The sequence below is a fragment of the Lagopus muta genome, chromosome 1, assembly GCF_023343835.1.
Source record: "Lagopus muta isolate bLagMut1 chromosome 1, bLagMut1 primary, whole genome shotgun sequence".
Taxonomy (NCBI): domain Eukaryota; kingdom Metazoa; phylum Chordata; class Aves; order Galliformes; family Phasianidae; genus Lagopus; species Lagopus muta.
The window spans coordinates 194,740,650-194,761,496 of NC_064433.1; the positions used below are offsets into that span (position 1 = coordinate 194,740,650).

General features: G+C 46.0%; 1 protein-coding gene and 1 pseudogene across 1 annotated transcript; both read left to right on the plus strand.

Annotated features, from left to right (window-relative positions):
- The first annotated feature begins 747 nt into the window (after window positions 1-747).
- On the plus strand, window positions 748-10,222 carry LOC125703593 (ras GTPase-activating-like protein IQGAP1; annotated as a pseudogene).
- On the plus strand, window positions 10,209-18,570 carry LOC125692729 (ras GTPase-activating-like protein IQGAP1). The gene is given in 10 exon segments (XM_048943649.1): window positions 10,209-11,388; window positions 11,600-11,766; window positions 12,929-13,047; window positions 13,050-13,068; window positions 13,160-13,244; window positions 15,184-15,416; window positions 16,161-16,293; window positions 16,631-16,733; window positions 17,417-17,502; window positions 18,075-18,570. Coding segments are annotated over 9 exon segments (984 nt in total). The 5' UTR covers window positions 10,209-11,322; the 3' UTR covers window positions 17,476-17,502; window positions 18,075-18,570.
- Window positions 18,571-20,847: the final 2,277 nt, after the last annotated feature.

Here is a 20,847-nt window from a genome sequence, read left to right on the forward strand (position 1 = left end):
GGGTAGGATGAAGGAATCACCAGCTGGCTGTTGGTGTTCCTGCTTCAGCCTGGGAAAAGCATCCTCTGTGGCCAAATGCCAACCACAGCACCATCCCAGGGAGCCCACAGAGACAGACGTTGTAGTGCTGGCAGGTAAGGGTGCAAATCCTGCTTTCAACACCCTGCTTCTCAGCAACGTAGAATTCTTGCTGTCAGTGGGCTTGTATCTCCTTCTAGCGTTCCAGCCCATACCTGACACCTTCAGATCTCCCCTGATCAAGAACCACTTTCCTAATTCAGCTTGTGAGAGTTTGACACCAGCCCCTGTTCATTCTTTTATAGGTGATTCGAGCTCTTGTCAACCCAGATGTGCCAGAGCAAATAGCGATACTGGGCTGTGTGCGTCCACCAATGGAGAGCTCTTGGGAAGCACAAATGGCTGCGGTTCAGCTGACAGCGTGCCGCATAACAACAGTGACGGACACAAGGAGCTCATCCAAGTTCAAGCCCTCATTTCTCCCGGCTGTGCTGAAGATGCTGACCTGAGCCTGCCAGAAACCACAGGCACCAGCCTGGACTGTGACCCGGTGCCTCTGCAGTGCAGCCCAGCCCAAGCACAGCCCGAGTGCCCCGACAGCAGCACCGCCTTTCAGGAGAAGGTCAGCATCAGCGGGGAGCAGCAAAGCCTCTTGGAGGGGGGCTTGGAATCAGGCTTCCAGTCCCAGGCACCGGACATCAACACTGACAGCGCTGAGCCACTCTGTCCATGAGCTTTACACCCAAGAGTAGACAATTCTCACCTTTACCTGGACCTCTCACGCCCTCCTGTCTTTTCCTTTAATAATAAAAGCACACTTGTGCTCACTCAATGCCTTGACTGCCTGTGGAGTCTTCATTCACGGGGACTGGGATGAATGCAACACACAGCAAGGCACCTCAGCTTGCAACGTGATGGCTGTGGAATGCGTGCAGCGGAGCTTCTCGTTTGTTCCTGCTTTGTCTGCAGCGAGAGCTCTGGCTACGATTTGCTATGGCAGCTGATAATCTCTAGCATTCTGGATATGGCTAATGATAATCCCAAGAATCACAAGAATCAAGAATCACACAAGGTTGGAAACGACCTATGAGATCATTCAGTCCAACCGTCTCCTCATCACCATTGCCACCACTAGTACTAATCCATATCACGCAGGCTTCCTGGCTGTGGCTTTGTGATGCTTTCCAGGGCTTTTTGATGCGTTTTGACTCCTTGGCTGCTCCCTAGCACCTTGCTCCTGCAGCTGCGTTTGCTCCTGGCTCCCACTTACAAGCTGGCCATGCAGATCATCTGCACACCTGTCACCACCGCGCTGAGGCACGAGGAGCTCACCCTGACCAGCATCCGCCCCGCCCCCCGGGCTCTCATTGGTCCGCGGCAGCGCCGCCGGCTGCCATTGGCTGAGGCGCCGTGCGCGGGAGCGAACGTTGGGGGCCGGCTGTTGGAGGCGCGGCTCTCCTCGCAGAGCACCGCTGCAGCCGCCTGTGCCGCCCGGTAGGAGACCGCGGCGGCAGCCGGAGCTGTCCGGGCGGCACCGAGAGGGAAGCCGCGGCAGCCCGGGAGCGAGTGCTGAGGACAGCTGTGCCGGAGGTGTGCGGGAGAGCGGTGCCGGGACGGGGAGAGGGGCTGTGGGGGGCTCTAGGAAGCTGCGGGGAGGCGACGGGGGGGGGGGGGGGGGGGGGGAGGGGGGAATATAGCGAGATGTGAGGCTGTAGGCGCCTGTGAGGGGATGTAGGGGTTATGGGGAGCTGTTGGTGGGGAGAGGCAGATACGGGGCTCTAAGGGTGGTGTATAGGGAGATAGGGGGCTGTGGTGGGCCATAGGGTCATATGGGACTATTGGGGGCTGTTGGGAGCTGTAGGGAGGAAGGAATATGAAGCTGTAGTGCATTGTGGGGGGACTGTAGGCGTGGATATGTAGATTTCTATAAAAAATGAAGCCCCTGCTCTGGGCTGCATTGCAAAAGGGATGACCAGCAGGGAGAGAGAGGTGATTGTCCTTATTGCCTCAGCTCCTTTGAGGCCTCATGTGCAGCGCTGCATCCAGGCCTGGGGCCCGCAGCACAGGAGGGACGTGGAGCTGTGGGAGCGGGTGCAGAGGAGGCACTGAGATGTCAGAGGGCTGGAGCAGCTCTGTGTGAGGAGAGGTTGAGGGCAGTGGGCTTGTTCAGCCTGGAGAAGAGTAGGCTGCGGGAGACTTCATTGCAGCCTTGCAGTACTTGAGGGGAGTGTAGAAGCAGGAAGGGGAACGGCTGTTGACGAGGGTGGATGGTGATAGGACAAGGGGGAGTGGTTTTAAACTGAGACAGGGGAGGTTTAGGTTGATATTAGGAGGAAGTTTTTCACACAACAGGTTGCCCAGGCATCAGTGATTTACAGGCTGGTTCGGCCCTGTTCTGTGACTAACGGGGTGGAGGGATCCGTGGATCCGTGCTTCTGGAAAAGGGAAACAGGGAGAATGATTTCAAAATAATTGAAAACAGCCTTTACAGAAAGCAGGTGGCACCTATCAACTGGTACAAGATCCAAGAGAAATGAATGAAATGGTTCTCAAATGACACCCCCTGCTTCCTAAGCCCTGTAATGTAATGGGTCAAATCCCACGCAGACACAAATGGTTCGGTGTAACAGACCTCAAAGATGCTTTTGGGACCTGCCTTTTAGACTCAGAGAGTCGAGATCTTTTTGCCGTTGTACGAGAGGATCCAAAAATGCGACAAAAATAGCAAGAGAGGTGGATTGCTTTACCCCAAGGGTTCATAGAATCGCCTAATTTATTATATTTTATGTGTTATATTATGATAGGTATTATATATTGTGTTATTATGTGTTATTTTACATACATTATATATTTTATATTTTATTTTTGTTTTATCTAATGAAGTGCTGGAGAAAGTTTTGGGAAAGTTTCAGGTTGAAGAGGAGGTGAAGCTGTTTCAGTATGTAGATGATTTGCTGGTTTGTGGGAAAGAGGAGTCTAAAGTAAAGGAGACTGCAAGTGAAATTGTGAAGTTGTTACTTGTACTGTATGTCTGCAGTGCATTATTTTTTGAAAGGGTAAGAGAGAGAAAGCACAGGTGGGTGTAGTTAAAAGTACCTCTCAGGAAGCCTTTGCATCTGTGTACTGAGGGCATTCCTGATGTTGGGAGAAAAGCTGGGAAAGAGACCTGGAATGAAAGGGTGAACGCTGCATGCTATCAGCTGATGTTATCTGGCCAGTTTGGATCTGTCTGTATGAAGGAAAGAGAGATGCAGGCATAACACGTGAATCTTTGTGAGCTACAGAGATGGGCTTAAAGATATGAACTGCTGGAGATGCATTGCTCTAGCTAATTGTACTTAAAGAGTTTTTAGCATAGAGACTGAGATGATACTGTGTTCAACATTGGTGTTTTTTTGTACGTTTGTTTGCTTTGTTTTTTTTTGACTAAGTGTAAACCTTCACGATGGCAGTGTCTGAAAACTGCGCTGGTGATGAAGATCACTGAGCAGCTTCCTCAGTGGCCCTGAAAGGGTTCATGTTCCTCAGGAACCCATTTTGTGCTGAAGCATTTCCTCCTACTGAGTGAGAATGAAATAAGGAGTTGTTCTTGGTGTGCACGTAAGCTTCTGCCAGGCTGGATTGGTGACTTCAGTTGGCGTGAAATTACCTCATTGAGGCATATGTTCAATGTAGGGCTCCTCCCTGCAACATGGCAGCCATTTCAGAGATGGTGAGCTCGTGGTACAGACTGGCACTGTGGGTAGAACAGTTGCTGTCCTGAGTCAACGTGCTTACTAGCTGGTGACTTGTGTAGCTTGGGACTGAGAGGGATTGCAGTTCAGCACAAAGCAGGGGATCTGGCGTATGATGCGATTTCTCAGGTGATGAGCAGTGAGAGAAGTGTTAACCCTGCAATGTGTGACAGCGCGTGTCCCTGCTGGGGGGACTGTGACAGTAAATGCACGGGAAAGATCAGACGGCTTTGATAGTCGTGGGATTGATGACTCTGCTGGTAGAGATGACAGTGCAAGAGTTTGTTCTTCTAAGTCTGCCACCCTTCCCCAACAGGAATTTCTACGTTGCTGAAGCAGTCCTGGCACATTCAGATAAAACTTGTTGAAGGGATGTAGGTTTCAATCCAAAGCAGTGGTAATGTGGAGGGTATGTAAGGAAATGTCACTTTTCAGTCCTGCCACAGAACTCTTCATGCTGGAATACAGTGGCTTTTTGTGCAGGGTGATTATTAATCCGTGTCAGAAGTCAATGTTTCCTGTGTCCTGTTTGCACATCAGGAGTTGTTGGAGGGATGGCAATTGCTTCTTCAGATCTCCTTCCATAGTAACCCCCAGGAAGCAGCAGTGGGGGTGGAGGAGCTGTGCTTGGCAGCTGCTGGACTGTTGTTCATGATGTGTATTTTGGGGTTTGCTAAACACTTGTCTCTCGGAAAATTTCTGCATGTAACATTATTTAATGAGTTTCTTCAGCCAAAACATAAGATACGGTGTGGTCAGTACTCCACAGCAAATGGTCTGTTAAAAGAGAGACTTGAGAGATGCTTTTACTGTTGTACATTTGTATTTACCCCCAGTACATGCAGGGCTTTTTGATTTGCTGGTACAGAAATGAGCAACCCTTTGTGGACGGGACAAGAGCAGCCTGCTGTTGTGTTAGTTCCCCCTCAGTTTTTGGTTGCTGCTCCTGTATGTGCATTTCCACTTCATAAAGTTTCCCTGAACAACTCCTTGCAGCCTGGTGCTGGGAAAGGACTCTTGTTAGTCTCTGTTTGTGTCCACCTCAGCGGAACAAAGCTTTTCAGGAAAAGTGCTAGGAGTGCTGGTAGGCAGACAGCCAGGTGGCTGTGAGTGGGCAGTGTGCTCGTGCTGCCTGGAAGGCTTCAGTAGAGAGGTGATGCTATTCTTGCTAGGAACGGTGCAGTCACTGGAAAGGTGCTTTTTGAGTCAGTTGTCTGCTGTAGCAGGGCTCTGCAAGAAGCAGCTGCCTTGACTATAGCTGTTGTCAGAGTACAGCTGAGTGAATGGATAAAAGGTTGTAGAGAAATACCGTCGATAAATCAGCACCGTAGTAGGACTAAGAGCACAAAAAAAAGCACTGTCAGACACTGTGCCATACACAGATGCACAGTGTACTGAAAAGATTGTTGTACACCAAGTTGTCTCTTTTTAATCAGTATTTTTGTGCATAAATACAGGAAGGTATTTGTGTACACTCGCACAGTGCCTTGCTCTCTGAAGTTTGTTGTGAGTCACTGAGCTCCTGACTGCGCAGGTAACCTGCCTCCTCCTGTTGTTGAAGTTTCCTTAGGAATTCTGGCCGTGAATGAGGCAGTCGGTCACGGAGATACCAGCCCTACCCTGAGTGCCTTGTGCTCACCAGATGTGGGGCTGTGCAGAGTCGCTGCAGAGTGTGCAGAGACAAAGCAGCGAGAGTTGGCAGAAGTGGAAAGGAGAAAAATGGCCACAGGTGAACCCCAAATAGCTACCTGCTAGTGCAGTAAATTCAAGATGATTGCCTGTAGAATGGAAAGCAGAGGGGGAGAAATGTGAGGAGCAGTCTTGCGTTCTGGGTATCTTGTTAGAATCTCATGTTACAGGAAATTGAGGCTGCCTTGTAAACTGAAGTCTTTGTTAAAGGAAAGAAAAAAAGGTAGGAAGGAAATGAAAAAGTTAGCAGTGAAATATTCCCCACTTGTAGAATATGTTGTGCTTAGGTAGTTCTTGCGGTGGTTCACTGGAATCTGAGGCGTTCCTTCTATTGCTTGGAGGAAGGACCCTCTCCATGCATTTCCTTCTTGTAGTATTTGTATGTGAGGAAGCTAGATACGTGTTTGCTTTCAACATAGCAGCATTTCTGCTTTCAGGAGGCAGTGGCAGTGAACGGGTGAAACACTGGGTGAGAGGAGGCTGTCATCATTATCATAACGTGAGGAGCAGAGAGGGAGGATGGGATGAAGCGACGGAATTTGTGCAGAATGACACACAGCTGTCACGGGAGGAGATGCAGGTAAAGTACGTGCTCTTTTTCTCTGAAGTTGAAGTTGCCCCTATTTCAGGCCTTATTGCAACTTTAAGAAGTAATGTTTCCCCACAGTAGTCAAGTTGGCAAGCTTTGTATCTTATGTCCCTGTTCACTGTCTACTTTGCACGTCAGCACCTCTTTGTCCTGTTGTGGAGAATGTGCACACCTTTATCACCAGAACAAGATGGTGGTGTTGCTGCTCACCAAAAAGCAACTTGTAAGTTTCTCTTGAGCAGAATACAGAAGCCGCTGTGTAACATGTCATTTTTGCATCTCCCTTTTCTCTTCCTGGCTCTTCTTCCTACCATAACACTAATCTAGAGCACTGTATCTGGAGTCACGGCAGCATAGGACCGAGAGCAGTTGTGGCTGGCCAAAGAGAACCTGATGGTGAAGCTTCAGGCTTGTTGTCGAGGCTGTCTTGTTTGTCAGGAATTCAACTCCAGAATGAGGCTTTTGAAGAAGCAAGTTCCAGCCATCACTTGCATGCAGGTATGAAATCCCCTAATTGTGTTTGAAGCTTGTACTTGTCAATTGCTCTCCACACGCACGCTTACTGACTGGTTTTGTTCAACGCAAGCAGTTGCCACGCACAATTATCTTCATTTTGCAAAGTGTTGGAAGGCGTTTCCTTCTCCCTGGGAATCACTATGTATAAATTACTTCTCTCCCTCTTCCCATTAGTCCGTGGGTTTGGAGACTTGAAGATGGCCTTGAGAATTGTGCAATGGATGGTGCATTTGGTTGTTTAGTTTTAGTCATTTGTTCTCTAGCTGTGTTTTGCCCTTGGTGGGGGGTGCTGCTAAGTCCCTCACAACGACAGCTGGTGGTGGAAGAAATAGTTAAGGCTTCACTGCATATCTCTTACGGCATGTCTTGTAAGATGAGCATGTCTCTGTTACATTTTATTCAGCCAAAGGGAAGTGGAAACTGAGCAGCAGAAAGAAGCATCGAATAGTAAATTACTGCTCTTCACTTTGAAAAGTCGCCTTTTTTCTTGTGTGTGTTTTCAGTCCCAGTGGCGTGGCTATAAACAGAGGAAGGCATATCAAATCCGTTTGGATTACTGACGAGCACACAAGGACCAAGAAGTGAAGGTAGCAAATGCTATGGGTTTTTTTTTGTTTTTGTTTTTGTGTTTTTTTTTTTTTTTTTTTTTTGTTAACATTTTTGGTAGCAATATTTGTGGAGAAGACTTTTATCTGACCTGCTTTGGGATCCTTTCCTATAGATTCAGTGACTGGCCAGGATGTATCAAGGCAGAAGGCGTTGCAGAGATCACCTGCAATATTTCAGAGACCACGTAAGAGATTGTGAAATGAATTCAGTATCTGACACTTATTTTTTTACTCTGCCCTTAACAAGTGTAAGTGGCTGTTTTGTTTTTTTTTTTCCCATTCTAGATAAATGACGTTATAAAAGCTCAAGCTTTTATCGGAGGAAACAAAGCAGGAGAAGACTACAAAACCCTCAGTAAGTGTGGCCAAAAGAATAAAGCTAATATGCTTTGAATCTCTATTTGCAGAAAAATACTGTTAGTGAGATCTGCAACACGAAGAGAGCTATGAAAATCAGTTGGGGTGAAGTGGTGCAAAGAGTAGGTAGGTAGGTAGGAAGGTGGCTGAAGGAATAATTTCCTCTGGCTGAGGGAGTGGAATGCGCTGTCAGCAAGTTTGCTGATGACCCAAAACTGGGAAGAGTGGCAAAAAAAAACCAAAACACAGCAAAAGGCTGTGCTGCCTTCCAGCGAGACCTGGAGAGCTGGGTGGGGAGAAACGGAATGAAAAAGAACAAGGGCAGGTGTGGAGTCTTGCATGTGGGCAAGAGCAACCTGAGTACCAGTCTAGGTTGGGGGCTGAGCTGTTGGAGAGCAGCGTAGGAGAAAGGGATTGGGGGATCCTGGTGGGCGGTAGGAGGAGCATGAGGCAGCACTGTGCTCTCGTGGCCAAGAGGGCATCCTGGGGTGTATGAGAAAGAGTACGGATAGGAGGTGGAGAGGTTCTCTTTCCCCTCTACTCTGCCCTGATGAGTGGAGCATCTCCCTATGAGGAAAGGCTGAGAAAGCTGGGTCTCTTTAGCTTGGAGGAGACTGAGGGGTGGCCTCGTTGATGTTTGTAAATGTGTGAATAGTGAGCGTGAGGAGGATGAAGGCAAGCTCTTCTCAGTGACATCCAGTGATAGGACAAGGGGCAGTGTGTGCAAGCTGGAGCATAGGAGGTCCCACCTAAATAAGAGGAAAAACTTCTTCACGGCAAGGGTAACAGAACACTGGGATGGGCTGCCCAAAGAGGTTGTGGGATCTCCTTTGGAGACATTCAGCAGCTACCTGGACATGTTCCTGTGTGCCCTAATCAGGTGATCCTGCTCCAGCAGGGGGATTGGACGAGATGATCTTTGGAGGTCCCTTCCAGTTCCTGACATTCTGTGATTCTGTGCAAACTTGGTTCACGGTAGTACTTTTGCTGCTGGGAAATAGGAGCGCTGATCTTTGGGGTAAGTTCAGCAAGGTGGACTCCCCTAAGCTGATACTGACTTCATCCTATAGCGTTGACTTCTGTCCTGATTTATTCCATGCCAGAAGTTCCGGATGCTGCCAGGAGTTATTCAAGCCCATTGGTGTTAATTTGACCCTGGACTGGCTGCTGCTTGACATGCTGTCTGCACAGAGGTAACACGTGCATTAATTTGTTTCCTGTCCTCTGATGTTTTGTCACTTGTTTTTAGTTAATGCTGAAAACCCACCTATGGCTGTGGTTGGGAAATTTGTTCACTTGCTCGATCGGACCCAGATTTTCAGGAGGAGCTGGAGCTAATGAAACTGTGTGAGGAAGTTGTGAGCTTGATCGGATCTAATCAACAGCTTGAAAATGACCTCAATCTCATGGACATCAAGATTGGACTGCTAGTGAAGAACAGAATGACACTGCAGGTAGGAAATGCAGTGCTGGGAGACTAGGAGAGTGAATTGAGGCCAATGGCAGTTAGCATGAGGACCTTCTGAGCCTGGATCTCACTCACTCAGATTCAGTGGGAACTATTTCCCCCAGAGTTACAGGTTTTCCTCCCAGTAAGTTCCTAACTGTTCCACTAATTACTATGTATCCCTAGAAAGAGAACTGCAGCAGAAACATCAAGGCTTCAAGTGTTTTAAAAACAAAGCACCAGAAAAGAACCCACTCGGGACCAAGGGAAAGCAATAGATGGTATGCTTGAAGGCTCTGAGAACTGTTTGTCTGTTCACTTGTGGTTACATGAGTCATGGACTTGCACACCTTAATTTCTTCTCACGTTTTGTGTGCTGTATCAGAAGGGGGAGGTGATTTCGGAGCAGGAAATGTGCTCAGGCTGCTTGGTGTTGGTTGGCTGATGGAAGCCCCCTCTGTCACTTTGCTGACGATTGATTGCCTACAAGAACAACATTGCTGGTACAGCGGTGCCTTTTTTAATTCCAGCTGAAGTTACAGTCACCTTTTCCTTTGGTCCTGAATAGCGTGGCGCTAGGCTTGATCTTGTGTAAAATCTGAACCATGGCAGCAGTGATGTTCAGTTGCAAAGGAGGCTCCAGCTGTTGGGCTGATGCTGGCAGCAAAAAGTATCATCGTTATCAGAGCAGTGGAGGCAGTGAGTCAGCAAAATGGAAACAGGGCTTGGGGCTTCAAGCACAGTTGAGAAAGAAAGGCATTTTCAAGCATCTTCAGAACGCTACCAGCTTTGACAGTAGTCCCTGCTCAAAGCAATTAGTCCTTGTAGGTTCTCAACCAATTCTGGAATGTGGGGACAAGACAGAAATCGCTGCTATAACAGATAATGTTTCACTTCATGATCTCCTGATGTACCTTGACTGCCTTATCCACACAAAAGGAAGTGCTATCGTGCAGCTTTTTCCCGTATTGCGTGTTATTTAAATGTGGAATCTGTCCCTCTGTGTTCTTTGCAGGATGTTGTTTCTCATAGCAAAAGGAAGAACAAGGAACAGCTCTGTGACGTGATGACGCTGAACGAGCAAAAGGGAGGTTTGAAAGCTTTGAGCAAAGAGGAGAGGGAAAAGCTGGAAGCCTATCAGCATCTTTTCTACTTGAGGTATGCCGCTTTTCATTCACTGCCCTTGTCATAGATGCTTACGTGTATTGGAACAGTCTGTACTTATGCTCTGCAGTGTTGAGGCGCTGTCTGTCTTTGTGGTGTTGGCTTTTGTGGACACGTGCTGTATGGGAACTGCGGAGTCATGGCCTGAACCTCTGATTGATCACCTGAGGCGAGCAGTGAGTCAGGCAGAGGAGCACAGGTGAAGGCAATGCAGCATTGCTGCTGGAAGGGGTGCAGCCAGGCTACAGCCCTCCTAGACCTGTTTAAGAGCTGGCTCCCAGTGGGGAAGGATCTCGTCTGGAGATCTGCTCTGCTGGAGTTTTGTAAGTGAGCCCAGGATAGGGGTAAGCCTTCTATTTATTCTCCTTTTGTTAGCTTAGTCTGCTTTGTCAAACTCTCTTGTTTATTTCATAATGACAACATCTTAATAGTCATTGATTATACACGTGCACTAAGTACTTTTTCTTGTTTTAGACTACTCCAACATACTTGGCCAAGCTGATTTTGCAGATGCCTCAAAACAAACCCACAGAGTTCATGGATTCAGCCATCTTCACGCTGCATAACTACGCATCCAGTCAGAGAGAGGAATCTCTGCTGTTGTGGCTGTTGCAAATAGCATTGCAGGAAGAGATCAAGTACGTTGTAGCGTAGGACACAGCCTTGCTGTTGCCTCAGTTTGGGCCGCTGCTGAAATTGAAGCTGTTCTTGTGTGATGTCCCGTGCTCATTTGCTGATAATGCTGAACTGTCCCTGCCTTCTGCTCAAGCTGTTTGGCGTCAGTCCTTTCTGTAACCTGGAAGGAGAAGGAATTACCTTTGTTCTTTAGGATTAAAGCCATTTTTCTTTAGCCAATGCTTTGTTGCTCAGGGAGGCACTATTTTTGATCTACTGCAGTGCTTTCCTAAGATTCAGTCCCATCTAAGTTCTCTGCTGTCTAGTAAGAAGGACTTGGCACAGACTGCGAGCTTGGGCTTTACAGGCCAGAGTGAAGCTGACGCGAAGGTCACTGTTTTCCAAAACTGATGAGGAGGCTGAAAATCAGATGCTGTCTGGTTTGGGTTTTTTACTGGCTGTCAGGCTTAAGGATTCTGGCTGTCCTTTGGCATAATGGAGTTGATTGTCACTTAGGAGTTTGGTGTTTATGACTTCTGGCTGATACGGAGCTTGACAACTTGCTAGGAAGACCAAATACATACAATGTTGGAGGCAGTCATGCCTTTTTTGATGCTTTTAAGTATGAGGATGGTATGTGCCCTCCAACAGGTAACGTCTAAAAGGTTTGTTTAATTGTTATTATCTTTTCTTGGAGTAGTAGTTCAGGAAAGTGCATGCATATGCTTTATTCTCTGCTGCTGGATTTCCCATAGCGGCATGCTGTGAATGGCTTTTGTTGCTGATTGCTTACTTGTTGAAATACTGAAAGAAAATAGTTGTGCCTGTGTAGAACTCCCTTTGTTTCCTCTGTATTTTTGAGATGCGCTCTTTCAACCGTGGTGCCCGTGGTCAGAACGCACTGAGGCAGATCTTGGCCCCCGTTGTGAAGGAAATTATTGAGGACGAATCGCTCAACGTCAGAACGGATCCAGTGGATATTTACAAGTCCTGGGTTAACCAGATGGGATGTCAGAATGGTGAGGCCGGGTATGGAAGCTGTTGCTACTGTTTTTTTCTACAAGTTGCTCAGCTGCTTTGCATTGCTCTGTTAATCGTTCCAAACCATCCCTGGATTCATTGCATGCATCTGTCCAATTGCTACCAGCTTTTTTCCATCAGCTCGAAATGGCTTTCTTCTGAATGGTATAAAGATCATCTTGTGACAGGGGTGTTGAGACTATTGGAAGTGAATCTCATGAAGAGATAGGCCAAGAAAAGCCCCAAAGCATTTCTTCTGTGTTAACTCATAGATACAGATACCGTAGATCTTACTCTACCAAGCCAATCTCTGCCCACAACTTGGGCAGGCTGCCCAAGGAGGCTGTGGATGCCCCATCCCTGGAGGCATTCAAGGCCTGGCTGGATGTGGCTCTGGGCAGCCTGGGCTGGCGGTTGGTGAACCTGCTCGCAGCGGGGGGTTGGAACGAGATGAGCATTGTGGTCCTTGTCAACACAGGCCGTGTTCATAGAATCGCAGCATGCAGCTGTTCCTGTCTGCTCATGAGAAGGTTTCATCCACTTGGTCATCCTGGTTGGTTGGCCTGTAGATCCCCTGCTACGTCATCTGTCCCTGTCCTCCCTTTAATGTGTGTCTATAAACTCTTGATTGGCTCCCATCCGTCCCCAGTCAGAGTTCTGTGTTTCTTCCAGTGCTTGATGTTCACCAGATTTTGAGGCTTCTGTTGTTGGTTGTTTTTGTTTTGTTTTTAACCCACTTCAAGGGAAGTGGTGGAAAAGTAATGCTATGAAGTCAAAGACAACTGTCCCAACGCAGCACACTGCGTGAGTTACTATCTTAACACTGCAATGTGCAGCTTGTGTTTTCACTGGTTTATTTGCGACCTGAGGTACTACTGCGTATTGCCGGTGACCTTCTTGACTCTAGAGAGCGTGTCTGCATGTGGTACAGAAAGATACAGTTTAGAGTTAGCTGGGCCTTTTCTCACAGCGACTGCTGCAGGGACAGCAGAGGACGTGAGAAGTCCTTTGCTCTTTCAGTGCTAGCATTCTAATGAAAGTGAACGTGCAGCTCTTTGCAGCCAGGTGAGTGTGGATCTGTTTGTGTGTCAAGCCAAAAATTCTGCCTGGCACTGACAAAAGTATATTAGGCTGAGGAGTGCTCACCTTCACATCTGACTTTTCCAAATAGCCAGTTGCCGTACGATGTTACACCTGAACAAGCTCTTAATCATGGTGAGGTGAGGACGCACCTGGATGCTTCAATCCGAGATGTGAAGGCAGTGACAGACAAGTTCCTGTCTGCCATCGTTGTTCAGCTGACCAAATCCCGTAAGTCTGGTGTGTCACCGCATTATCCTGCAGCAGTTAATAGTGGGTTCATCCGTGAGGAATTCTCACTTGCCTTTTATTTCCTCCAAAGTTACGGGATGCGTTTCATCGCCAAGGTACTGAAAGACTCCCGGCATGACAAGTTTCCTGATGCTGGCGAGGATGAGCTTCTGAAGGTAAGGAGCTGAGCAGCTCTGTGAATAATTGTCTGCCCCGCTGACTGCAGCAGATGCATCTCAGTGTCCTTTGTTGGGTGTACGTGTGCAGAGAAGTTTCAAAGCTGCAGTTTAAGTAGACAGGCTATTTGTTGTTATGGGTATAAAGTACTTTGCCCTGTGCTTTGGATTGCTGGCTACATGTTTGTCAAAGGAGACATAATATAGCGTTCAGAAGAAGTCCCCCTATTGCTTTTCCTTTTGCTTTTAATATCTTGGGCATTGTGCCCCCTAGGTTTCTTGGCTTTGGGATGCTCTTGGTGCTGAATGGTGCACCTTGGTTTTGCTGGTGTTATCTGAGTCAGTTGCTCTTTTTTTAAAGAGACAGTGCCAAGTTGAAAAGGTCCGTGTGCAAAATTCTACTATTCTCACTTCCCTTACAATATTCTAGGGCATTACAGTAGCTGCAACAAAGTCTATGGTGTCATTTTTCATGAGGTGTGGGCAGTTTTGTGCTGTACATCTCTGTACTTTTGGAGAACTGAAAGGATGTTGGTAGTAAATGCTTCCAAATGAGCACAGCACTGTGGCTTTCATTGGAATTGTCCTGGTTTTTGTTATTTTAAAGGTCTTTCTGTCTGTGAGTGCTCTTCTTCTTAATAAAACAAAGAGTGGCTTTGACATTACTTGCCACAGTCTCTTTAAGCTTTTCTGTCTCTGCTTCCTTATGAAGTAATTACCAATCTGAATGCCGTTTTCTTCTCTCTCCTGGTTCCGTGCTTTCCCGTTCTGAGGCATCGATTTGACAGCTGTCAAAACCATGACCTCTCTGAAAGCAGTTAATTTCTGGGGCAGCTTAGCAATGGTGAAGCTTCTTCTTTCTGTTTTTGCCATTTCTTCACGCCTCTGATCTCTTCTGTGCATTCAAATCGCACGTGAAGCAGGAGAAGCCCGGATTCTGTGACTTGGCTCTGCGCAGATTGATGTGAAACTCCAGGAAATACTGAAGCATGTGGCGTGGGAACTTTTGCTGCATGTCAGCATGCTGGGCCAATGCCTTTTTGTTGTGGGAATTACTGCAGGCAAATATCCAATACGGGTTAGAAGTAGATGGATGAGCACGTGGATAACGGGCTGTCTTTATCTTTGGGGCCTCAGCGTTCATTGCTGCTCACTTAGCTGGGTGAATTGGACTTCTTTTGAAATGTCAAATACCGCTCATCTTCGGTACTTCTGAGTTTCTTACTTCTGGATTAAACGTTTCTGAGTTCCTCTCAGTTGTGTTTAATTGGGGATCTGTAGCTAAAAACGTTGCGGTTAACCAAAGAGGTATTCGGAGAGAGAGAGAAGTGCTCTGGAAAAGGGGCAGAAAGTAGCTGCTGTTTTCTCAGCTCAGCTCCTTGGTTTGCCACGCTTCCCCATTTTTGCTTTGTTGGAGATGGTGGTCAATTCTGCACACCTGTGTTAGGAATTGGCTCCTATCCCTTAGTGAGACTGCAGTACCAGGTTTCTCTGTAGCGTAGTTGTTCTGCCTACTGTTAGACTAAGCTTGGTTTAATTCTCAGAGTGACTTTTACGCTTGTTTGAGGAATTCTTTGGTAACTTCTAAAAATATATATATAGACAGGTGGTATTGAAAGTGAAATTTGAAAACCTTTGTGTGTAGGAATATCTGCAGTTGTGTTGTTCTGGAACTAGTAGTGGTCAGTCTTACCACTTGTATGTTGACAGTTGTGCATTTATTTAGTGTATGTATCTATGTTACAGTGTGAAACTAAGATTCTTTGGGACAGCATGTGCTTATTAATGGCAGCGCAGTGGACCCTGCATCTTGAACGGGGCCCACAGCTCACAGGAAAGTAATTGGTCAGAACTCACTCAGAGTAGTGTCAGTAAGACTCAGTGGAGGTCTGTGCCATTGGTTTTGCACATGTTTTTTTCTCTCCTCAACTTGTCCTAGATTGTTGGCAACTTACTCTATCACCGCTACGTGAATCCGGCCATGGTTGCACCAGATGCATTTGACCTAATGGATCTTTCAGCTGGAGGGCAGCTGACTACAGATCAACGAAGAAACCTTGGTTCTGTTGCAAAGATGCTGCAGCATGCTGCGTCCAGTAAGATGCTCATGGGAGACAGTGCACATCTGAGCATTGTGAAGGAATACTTGTCACAGTCGTCCCAGAAATTCAGGTAGAAGACTTCAGCTGATTGTGTTGAGGAGTTTGGCAGAGGACAGTGTTGGCAACAAAGAGGAGTGATGAATTTTAAATGTAATAAATTCCATCTCTGTCAAAAAGGAGGTCTGTTGAAAATGAGATTGCCCTTTGGGCTTCCACAATCATTGATAATAATGACATATAAAATATGTAGCTGGAATTTACAAACTAGATATAGTATATTAATGAGCTGGTCAAAACAATTGGCTTTGCCATACAAGCCTCCAGAGTAAAGGCTGTTTTTCTATGTGTTTATTATGATATTCTGGCCATTGAAAACTAGAGTGTGCATGCGTTCTTTCCTATATGCACCCTAGTTCTCTGTATGCAAACTAGATGGCACTTTGGATTAAACCAGACTGGAATTCAGTTGTTTGTATAAGAAGATAACTCTTGAATGAAGAGCTTCTTTATGTCTGTCATTTTTTGTAAGAAAGAAAACTGGAAATGGCTGGGAGTGAGGATTATTCTTGCAGCTAAGACAGAAGGATGGGTGCACAAGGTCATTAGGTCCGTAGGCTTGTCCTGCAGATGCTTACAGTGAGCGAATGCCAACATGGCCAGTACCAATAACTGAATCTTCTAGATGGCTTTTGATGTGATAAGCTATAGCTTGTCCAGCTGTAGTATGCTTGGGAACCATGGCTTAAAGAAGAACAGCTGCTGGTATGCTGATTACCTTTTTCTCCTTTTTCTCCTTTTTCTTTCTTTTTTTCAGACACTTTTTTCAGGTTGCTGGCGCGGCTCCTGAATTGCAGGATCAATTCAATATTGATGAGTATTCTGGCTTGGTGACTCTCACTAACCCAGTTATTTGTATTTCTGTTGGTGAAATCATCAGTACACACACTGTAAGGATACGTCAGTCACAGTTGCTCTTTCTTAAGCTGTTCTTACACAGAAAATGCTGCTGCTGTTGAAACCTCAAGTAGCCAAATCTAAAGTGATTTCATTTGACTGTAGAGCTCAAAGGTTTGTAAGCTTTTAGAATTTAGTAAGTTGCTGGTGTTTGAAGCTTATTCTGGAAGTGTCTGTGTATATGCAGATGGTACGACTTTCAGCCGTGATATTGCAGCTTTAGAGTTCAGTGAAGTGAGGATTTGTTTCTAAAAGCACAAAGGAATATAATTTCAATGTGTAGAGAAGGATTCACGATGAACAGCGCAGTTTGTTCTTCTGTTCGTGTAGCTGCTCTTGGACCATCCAGATGCAATTGCTCCCGAGCATCATGATCCCATTCGTGAATTGCTGGATGACCTTGGAGAAGTTCCTTCAGTGGAGTCCTTAACAGGTGATCTGTTTTACTGCAGAATTATGTCGTATTACCGTAGATGGTTTGAAGGGTAGTGAAGAAACTATCAAAGGAATAATCAGCGACCGTTTGGAAGTTGGTGCTCTAACAAAGCCGTGTATTTGTTCCAGTTCATTCTTCTGACCTCAGAACTTGTTATCCTGTGGAAAAAAAACACGCCTGGCTTCTCTCTTTCCTTGTCTCCAAACACCTTGTGTCACACCACTTCAGTTTCTAGGAGATGAACAGAGACTGTGCAATGTGTTCTTTGTTCCCTTGTGTTGGAGCCGTTGCTTTGTGCATCCTGGCATATTTGCAAAGGTCTGTCCACTGTCTCAAGATCTGTGCTCCTTAGGAGTTCAGTAGTAAATATATGAAGTTACAGGCGTCACGCAGGAGAAGTGCAATTTTTGGCATGTGGAGAATTAACTTTTTTTCCCTCCTTTTGGGTGCACCCATCAGTGAATGTCTGATAAAGGAACAATAGGGGCAGGAGAAAAAACCTTTGAGTTGGAGGGAGGCAGGATCTAAATTCTCTGTTACTAATCCATGGCAGTTTTCTAGGAACGGGATCTGAGTCAACATTTGGTGCTTCACCATAAGCAAGATGAAGAAATTGCACAAGTCTGTCTCTCTTTGGTTTCTGTATTTCTGCTGTTGCAAGCATGAAATCTCGTCTGCAGGTCTCAGGGGATGGATAGAAGGACACAGCTTTCAGGAGGATGCTTGGACATCAAAATAGTTCCCTGGGTGTTGCTCCTCAAGAAAAGTAAGAGCTTTTAAAGGAATGATTGCCGGCATGTTTTCTGAGTGCACACAGAGACCAAGTGTTATGTGAGAGAACCTAGCGACTGTTCTGATGAGAACTGAGCTACAGTTGGAACAGGGAAAATGCTTTTGGCAGGATGGCTTTGTTAGAAGAATTACAAGCTTGGTCACTAAGAGGGGCAATTTTTAGATTGCAAACTGCGTTCTGTCGAGCGCATGGACAGAAGGGCACACTGATACTTTGGTTTATCGGGTACTATTGGCAGGCCAGCTTTTCTTTTTGATAGAGAGTAAGATGTTGAGTACCGGTGTGGAATAGACATAAAGCCTAAGGTATATAAACTAGAGATTACATGGTGCTGTCTGGTGTGTGAGTAGTCCCAGTTTTGTAGGAAAAAAAAAATCTGGAATGTTTGAGATGTTTTTAAAAGCTGTCACTGGCATGTGACAAGTTTGACTATAAATGGTGTGGTTTGTGTGTAGACTGTTACATAAGGAAAAAGATACAGAGCTGTAGCAATCAAGAATGTAAAGAAGGTGAGGTAACGTGTAAAATCTTTTTCTACTTGACAGGCGAAGGGTCTGGCGACATTAATGACCCAAACAGGGAGAGGCTGGCGAAGACAGAGGTTTCTCTCCCGCTCACTGATAAATGCGATGTTCCTGGTGGTGGAAGTGCGGAGATGGATGCTAGGACAGTGCTGCTGAAGGAAGTGAGAGATGAACTGGCTGATGTATTTCTTAAGAGAAGAGGGAGACCAGAACCTGGATTTTCTTGCTGTTCTGTTTGTGCAAGTAGGAGAACTGAAGTTTAAATTGAGCAAAGGTGGTGCTATGACTCAAAGTCCATTGAGGTCGTAGCCATTTCTTTCAGATGCTGTAGCTGTTAAATTTGTGCTTGAAGGTTCTTTGTCAGTGAAGAATTTGTCACTCTGTAAAAGTGTATCTGGGATAATTCTGGAGGAGAAAAATTACCAGAACAGAAAATATTCCAAGTGTGAGCAGGTCTGATGGCAGCAGTTAAATTTACTGTTGTACGGATGATTTGTGGGGATTATTGTGAATAACCCGTGGCATTCATCACAATGTAGATTTCTTAAATCATTTCTTAAATTTTTAAAATTTTATTTAAATTATCTTTAAATTTTCTTAAAAGAAAATAGTTTGTCGTGTAATTTCCTTTTCATCGACCTTTCATGCTACTTCTTGATAAGTTATCTTTGGATTCTCAATTAATATTTATTATTGAAGAGAACTGAAGAGAATACGTACGCACCCTGCGCCTTCATCTGCACCAAGAATCTTCTGAACATCTTTGTACCGTTTGTTTTTGGCCCTGAGATGAAGCTGTGTGCAATATGGGCTTGGATGCATTTTCAGTCCGGTGCAGGACACGTAACCCTCATCTGAGTTGTCGTGCTGACAAGAACAACACAGTAGCAAATTTTACAGGGTTGCGTGCTTTACTTTCCTTTTTTTTTTTTTTTTTTTTTTCCCCCTCCAGTCATAACCATGGAACCACAGAAGCGTTACCCAGGCAGAAGGAGCCTTTGTCACCTGGACTTCCTACCAACGGCGCAGGCAGTGGAAGTCAGCATCCCAAGCATCCATGAAACCCCTGCACAGGACTGGTGAGAGTTACCTGGCGCCGTCCTTTGGCAATCTCAGGTCTCTCTGTAAGCTCCCAAGCTGTGTCGTAACTCCTCACGTGGTGCTGACTCAGCTCTCCCAGTCTTTTGTGGGGGAGAGCTGGAGTTGAACTCCTTCCTGCTTCCTGCCTCTGTCCTCCCTGCTTTGCCCATGGCCCACTGAGCCTCCATCCTTGTTAGGTGTCTTGAATTACTGAGTTGCTTAAGAACTGGGTGGACCAATTGAATTCTTAGCGATGTCTCTAGGTCCACGTGTGCACAAAAGCACACTCTGATGCAGTCAGTGTAATGATGAACACACGCCTTGTTTCCTTTAGCCCGTATTTTTAGTTCAGGAGAACAGATTTCTGGAATGATGTTCAGCTTAGCACCACAATCCCCTTGCCGCCCCCCATTGCAGTCACTCACGAGGGCTTGAGATCCACAGGGAGGAAGTATTGCTGATAATTACAATCCATGGTTTTAAAACTGATCTAATCTATGGTGTATGATATGAATGGTCCTGGTGAATGATGTGGTAAGGCATCCCAGCAATTTTCAACAGGAATACTTCAAGGCAGCTTTTCAAGGTTTCTTTGAGAACTCTCCAAGTCTCCAGGAATTTTAAGCGCCAAGGTTTCTTAGCCTTCCGAATGGCAGTGTTTCTATCTAAGCTGGCAGCCTTTAAACCCAAACCCAAACCGAAGCTTGCTCATCTCAGTGGAGGTACCTTAGCTATATTCTAACGCTGCGTGCAAAATGAGTTTCACGTTCACGAGTCCTTTCTGACTCGCTACGTGTTTGATTGCACAGGAAGAAAAGCTTGATGTCTGTGCCAAGGGAGACGTACACCTCACTTGCGCTGCCTGGACGATGTGGAAACTGGAAATTCTGGGGTGTGCTGAAGCATGCCCTCTCAGGTCAGTCTAAGCATACATAGAGTAGACCTGTCCAACAAAACAGGGAATAGACAGTTAAACCCATTCTGTTGGGAAATACTCTATCCTTCTAAGTACCTTTAGAACGTGAGTTTCTTCAATTAATTACTCAACTCATTTCCTTTTCCTGAATGATCCCAAGTTCTTTTCTCAGGCTACATCTGCACTCTGCTCAGTCCAAGGAGAATCCCTGCCTGCAGATGCAATGACACAACATGGCTCACAACCTCATTTTTCATTGCTTACTCTTATGGTAGCTGCCATCCATGTCCACCCTGCGTATTCTTAGAGCTCTTCTGGAGTCCATGGGGCAGACTTACGGTTGAACTGAAGGGAATTTTTTCATATTGCTCTAGCTCCAGATGATTATGCCTAGTATCATTATATTATAAAAAAAAAGGTGTTTTGAAGTAGTGTGATATATATTCTGTGCCTCAGAATGTGGCACGTGTGGCATGAGAGAGTTTTGAGTCCACGAGGACTGCCCAGACAGCGTGAGAACTGTAAGGGCAGAGAGCTATAGGTGATGCAGCGCTGTTTGTGGCACCCGCAGGAAGCGGTAGCTGGAACAAAATATGGCCAGAAGAGTGATCAGATTGTGTTTGGTAAGGAACTATTTCATTAGTTGTAGAAGTTTGACAAAATGTATATTCAGGATGATGATCAGCGTGCCAGGTGCTGGGACCATGCCGAAAGAGAAATGGTGTGAAAACGTCGGTGCAATTTGAAGTATATCCCCTTCCACAAAGCCCTCAGATCCATGCTGCAACTGCATCCAAA